This window comes from Heterodontus francisci, chromosome 45 (assembly GCF_036365525.1).
Source record: "Heterodontus francisci isolate sHetFra1 chromosome 45, sHetFra1.hap1, whole genome shotgun sequence".
NCBI lineage: Eukaryota > Metazoa > Chordata > Chondrichthyes > Heterodontiformes > Heterodontidae > Heterodontus > Heterodontus francisci.
The window spans coordinates 11388185-11394545 of NC_090415.1; the positions used below are offsets into that span (position 1 = coordinate 11388185).

The 6361-nt window shown below is 44.0% G+C and overlaps 1 protein-coding gene across 1 annotated transcript; it reads left to right on the forward strand.

Moving 5' to 3' along the window:
- The first annotated feature begins 319 nt into the window (after positions 1–319).
- LOC137356298 (histone H2B 5-like) lies at positions 320–1009 on the forward strand. Its single transcript, XM_068022172.1, has one exon. It carries the CDS (start codon positions 348–350, stop codon positions 726–728), a length of 381 nt encoding a protein of 126 aa, XP_067878273.1. The 5' UTR covers positions 320–347; the 3' UTR covers positions 729–1009.
- Positions 1010–6361: the final 5352 nt, after the last annotated feature.

Below are 6361 nucleotides of genomic sequence, written 5' to 3' on the forward strand. Positions count from 1 at the left end.
ACGTAGAGTGAAAAAAGAGACGAGTTCGTACTAGCAAAATAGAAATGGTTGATGAGGAAGAGGGACTCAGAAAGTCACTGATGGAGATGGATAAGGGCGGGCAAAGGGGTTTGGACGATCTGACTGCTGCGACAGTTTGTGGCTGTGAGAAGCACAAAATGTGATTGGTTACTTTAGATACCCAATCAGATAGATACAGAACATCAGGCAGTGACATCATTGTAAACCAGCCAATCATGAACATGGCCTTCTCCCATCCTTTATTTGCATAGGGTTCAGGGGATGTCTATAAAAAGCGAGCTTGGAGCGAAATTTCTGTTATTCTGTGTCTGAAGTTGATCGCGATCATGGTTGACGAGAAGAAAACTACAGCACCTTCCAAGAAGGGCGCCAAGAAAGTTCTGAAGAAGGCGCCAGCAAAGGGCAGCAAGAAACGGAGAAAATCCAGGAAAGAAAGTTACTCCATCTACGTGTACAAAGTGATGAAGCAGGTTCACCCTGACACCGGCATCTCCTCCAAGGCAATGAGCATCATGAATTCGTTTGTGAATGATATTTTCGAGCGAATCGCGCGTGAGGCTTCCCGCCTGGCCCATTACAACAAACGCAGCACCATCAGCTCCCGGGAGATCCAGACCGCCGTGCGCCTGCTGCTGCCCGGGGAACTGGCCAAACACGCCGTGTCGGAAGGTACAAAGGCGGTCACCAAGTACACCAGCTCCAAGTAAATATCCGCAATGTACTGAAACACACCCAAAACACAAAAAGGCTCTTTTAAGAGCCACCCACAACTTCTCTGAAAAAGCTACAACATTATCTGTATAGTATCGACTTATATTGATTTATGTATCAAGTGTCCTTGCCTTTGTGATCTCTGTTTTACTCCCATAGATTCTGGTTAATGCAGTTTCACTGCCCGTGCGATCTTTCTGTCTCTAACTAATAATGTCCCGTACATAAATTACTGACCACTGACCATTTGTGAGGTTTGTTCTCGGACGTGTTCATATTCGGCCCCTTTTCTGTATTTCGACAATAAAAGCTGATTTAACGCACATACATCAGTTCGCAGTCACTTATTTCCCTAGTTCAAGTTTGACCTCAGAAATTAATAATTACATTATCTAGAACCCCCGGTGGTGTCGGAACCCTCCGTCTCACACGCTGACACCTGACACTGAAAATCTACACTCCGCTGTTGTCTCCCACGAATATCAAACAATCGTTCATCAGTGATGCGGTATTATTATGAAAATTGACATGAAATGTGCCCGGTTGGAGAATGTTGTGAAAGAGACTTTCTGCTCGCTGGTTTCAAAAAGGACAGAGAGTAAACCCGAATAGATGTCAGAATGTAAAAGCCAATCTGGAACTTGTTACCAAATGTAGAATAACACAATATGAAAAAGGTTTTATTTATTTAACCGTAAAAAAAGAACTATAAATGTAATATTCTATATTGAAGTCGCCCCAATATATTGGCGGGCTTTTCAAATTTGAAAAATCGGTTGCAGTCTGACAATTTGGCGCCGTTATTTTCCGCCCTCATCTCCTTGGCGTCTCCTGATTGGTGAATTCAGCAGCTCTCCGATTGGTTACATGAAGAGCACAGAGCAGAGTGACCAATCAGCAGTGCCCACCACTCCATTCCTCCAGAAGGTACAAGGAGGAGGAATGTGGGCGGATCTCAACATTCTTCGTGAAAGTGCTTGTGAGATTGTGGAAATGTCTGGAAGAGGGAAGACCAGTGGTAAAGCTCGGTCCAAGGCCAAGTCCCGCTCCTCCCGAGCTGGACTACAGTTCCCGGTGGGCCGTGTTCACAGGTTCCTTAAAAAGGGCAACTATGCTGAGCGGGTGGGTGCCGGAGCCCCGGTCTATCTGGCTGCTGTGCTCGAGTATCTGACAGCTGAAATCCTCGAGCTGGCCGGCAACGCGGCCCGGGACAACAAGAAAACCCGCATCATCCCCAGACACCTGCAGCTGGCCGTCCGCAACGACGAGGAGCTCAACAGGCTGTTGGGAGGGGTGACCATCGCACAAGGCGGAGTGCTGCCTAATATCCAGGCTGTGCTGCTGCCCAAGAAAACCAGCGCTCAGAGCACGAAGGGCAAGTGAAGCTGCCTGATTTGAATCTGCGAACCCAAAGGCTCTTTTCAGAGCCACCCACTTCATCTGTGAAAGGGCTGGTTACTGTCTGAGAGACGGTAATGTTATACTGTTCGCGTTATTTTGTGTTGGTATGAATTGTACTGGAGTCAAGCTTTTATCTGCTCATCAGATGGAATGCATTTTAATTTTCTCGCCATATTTGTAAGGCTTTTTTACAATTCTACCGTTTATATACCACTAAGGCGTGTCTTGAGTTCTAAAATGAGCTACTCTGATAAAATGACTTGTATACAATGGTGTCACTGCTCTCACACTGAGAACTGCAAGGTCCTGAAATTCCCAGCTGCAATATGGAGACAAAGGAATCTGGGTCACTCTGCTTCGAGAGTTGTCAGTGGACAGTAAAGAGGGTGGTCAAATCCTTCTGAGACGTTTATGTGCTGGAATCAACAAGAGATAACAGCTCTATCTTTTGCCAATTTGATGTCTCTTTGAAGAGCCGTTGTGTTATCTGATGCCAAACTCAGTTCCGGGCAGGGTCAGTTTATTTTTCAGAGCAGTTGTTTCAAAGAAGCTGAAGGCGAATTTTAAAAGAGATGTTGCGTTTCGTGTTTTATTTCTGTACATTGTGGAGATTTACAAGGAACTGGGATAATTCGTCAGTGTTTTTGTCCCTGCCAAGGCGGCGTGCTTGGAGAACTCCCCGGGCAGCAGCAGACCCATTGCGGTCGATATGTGTGTACACAAATCACAAGATCCAAATGATTGTAGACTGATGCCATCTACTGGCTAAAAGTGAGTCATGCAAGAATATTCCCATTCCTTCAGAAATATCTGAAATTGGAGAGGAATAACATCGAGTGTGTTGGGGGCAGATTCAATCGAGACCCTGAAAACAGAATTGGATAATTATATCAAGAATAAAACAAAACTGCAGAGCAATGGAGAAAAGGCGGGTCGGTGGAGGAGGTCTTGCTGAGAGCCGGCCTTGACACGACGAATAACTAATATAATAGAAACATAGAAAAATTGGAGCACGAGTAAATCATTCGGCCCTTCGAGCCTGCACCTCCAGTCAATACGATCATGGCTGATCATCCAAACTCAGTACCCTGTTCTCGCTTTGTCCGCGTATCCTTTGATCCCTTTAGACATAAGCGGCGCTCATTTTAGAACTAAAAGACACGCTTTAGTAGTACATAGAGTCAGAGAGAGATACAGCACAGAAACAGGCCCTTCGGCCCACCCAGTCTGTGCCGACCATCAACCACATCAACCATACTATTCCAACGTTAATCCCATATTCCCTATCACATTTCCACCTTCCCTCAATTCTCCGACCACCTACCTGCACTAGGGGCAATTTACAATGGCCAATTTACCTATCAAAATGCAAGTCTTTGGCTGTGAGAGAAAACCGGAGCACCCGGCGGAAACCCATGCGGTCACAGGGAGAACTTGCAAACTCCACACAGGCAGTACCCAGAACTGAACCCGGGTCGAATTGTAAAAAAAAAGCCTTCCACAAATGACCAGAGTAAATTAAAATGCATTTCATCTGATGGGCATCTAAATGCCCGAATCCAGTGCAACAAACTCTCTTATGAATTTATTTAATGATTTGGCCTCAACTCTTTTCTGTGGTCGAGAATTCCACAGGTTCACCACTCCCTGGGTGAAGAAATCCCTCCTCATCTCAGTCCTAAATGTCTTACCCCTTATCTTTAGACTGTCACCCCTGGTCCTGGACTCCCCCGCCATCAGGAACATCCTTCCTACATCTAGTCTGTCCAGTCCTGTTAGAATTTTTTCGGTTTCTAGGAGATGATGTAACCATTCCATGATTCTATCCTCCAATGGGAACATGAACGTGGTGTTAAGGTGCAGATTGAAATGGTTGAAATGACATTTGAGTTCCAATGAGCTCTGGTGTGTATACTGTATAAATGACGAGCTACATGTATGCCAGCGATGCTGGTATAGTGGTGAGTATATCTGCCTTCCAAACAATTGACCCAGATTAGATTCCCGGTCATCGCAATGCCCACTCGCAGTCAAATATATTTCTGCAACCTTGCTACAGAATGTGACAAATGAAAAGCTATGACTAAATTGAAGTCGACAAATATTCTCAACATTATGTTCTTCTCCCTTAAAGTTGATGGTCAAGTGTGCTGTGGAATTTTGCAGCTTAAAAATGTCAATGCAAATTCAGAAAGAAAGCTTACAAAATATTCTCAACATCCAATCAGATTCACTTCCTTGCTTGATCAGCGTCGCCCTGCAGCAAGTTTGTTTCCTTCAAGTGTTTATCCAGTTTCTTATTGAAATCATTGATTGTCTCTCCTTCCACCACACTTGTGGACAGCGAGGTCCAGCAGGTAAAACAGAAAAAGTTCTTCCTCACATTCCCTTCCATCTCTTGCCATAAACCATCAGTCTGTGTCTCCTAGTCCTTGTACAATCAGCTAATGGGAACAGGTTATCCTTGTCTAACTTATATACACCTCTATCAAATCTCCTCTCAATCTCCATTTCTCTAAGGAGAACAACCCCTTACTTACAGAACACAATCCAGAGTCATCTATCCAAGCTTTTCAGGTGTAAAAGAATAGTTGTGGAGTAAGTAGTATAGATAGGAGCATAAAACTAAGAGACTTTGAGAGATCAACTGATTGTCTCTGTCCAATTCACTGGATTTTCTGTATCACCTGAACACTGCTATACTCTGTGTAAAGGTTAGAGCATTTCCATGGCTTACATTTATGCAAGAACTGCTATATCAAGGCTGGATGGCAAAGCATGACGGTCATCTTCACAGAAATATGTCAAAATGCCATGTTGAGAGATGTGTCTGTGTGGATGATGCACTGAGTCACGACAAAAAGGAAAGAAAAGTCGTGCAGCAGGAGGGGGCCCACAATGTGGGGGTGATGGATCATGACATATTTTGCCTTTGTGAATAATAAGGACAGCTAAAATAATAGGACTAATTGTATGCTATGTACATCAATATATTACAGTCTGTTTGAGCTAATGCTTGCTTCATTATGAAATGACATTACAAGGCTATAGTCCGTTAAAACCTCTATGTAAGAACAATGGGAGAGATAGGTTGAAGACCACAGCATTCTTACAGGGGGTGAGATGAGATAAATAGGACACTGTGGAATTGCAAAATCAAAATGGCTTCTATCAGCAAGAATGTGACCTTTAGTATCCTTGTTAAAATAGAAAGGAACAGGAAGTATCTGTAATGTGTGTAGATTGAACCATTAACTAACTAGGGTCAAACAATGATGTCAACCTGGTCCAATTAGGATACTTCGAACAATTTAAAGCTAATATGGTGACATCCTTGCACCCAAAGAAGGGTAAAAGAAAGGGTGTTACAGGACATTGTCGGCACTTACAGAGGGGTCCACGGAACATCGTTATCACACTTAGAAGGAGAAGATAGACTACGGTCAAGAAAACAGCAAGGGAAGCAGAAAGAGAGAAGTCCACGCCCCAGCAAGCACAGAAGCAAGAACCGGTGCTGAGTGATGCTGCAAACCTATTGCTGTTGTTAAACATTCACTTTATCTATCTTAGTTAAGACTAAAAAACTCTCAGATTTGATCACAGAACTTGAGTTTGTACCTTGTAGGTCTGTCTTGGCCAATAATCACAGGACATTTTCTGTCACCACTTCCCCTCTCTATTCTATCTCCCTCCTCTCGCTCTCCTCCCTCTGCACTTTATTATTATTGATGATGGTCATATTGACCTATTTATTCTCCTCCATCTCAGACAGTCCCCTGCGATTATGGATGACTTTTTCCACTCCAGTTTGATGGGTTCTGAAATAGCTGATAAATCCAATGCATGATCTGCAGACTCTGCCACATGAGGGTTAGGTGGTGTTAGAAGGGTTTAGGTAAATGACCCGTTTGGAGGTATGGATTCTGCCTTCGAGCCTCGACTTCACATGTTACCGACAAATTTCCCTGAACTGTAAATTATCTTCCCAAATGAGAGATGATTTGAGGACATATCTAAAATGTTTCCACACTCAGCCAGGGGTTCTCCTGCTCCGACCAATTTCTGAGCAAAACAGCTGCTTCCGGATTCTGCATTTGCAGGTTTTTGGAGGCACCTGTTCAGACTAAGTTTTGGACTAATACTGATGGTCTGAACACACATAGGTAACAGAAACGACACCAGTTCCCCTCCCTGAGTACCTGTCACTGCTTCTATCCTGTGTGTGTAG

What these genes read in the sequence shown, in the direction of transcription:
- LOC137356298 (XM_068022172.1), top strand. Translation starts at nt 348, where the DNA reads ATGGTTGACGAGAAGAAAACTACAGCACCTTCCAAGAAGGGCGCCAAG.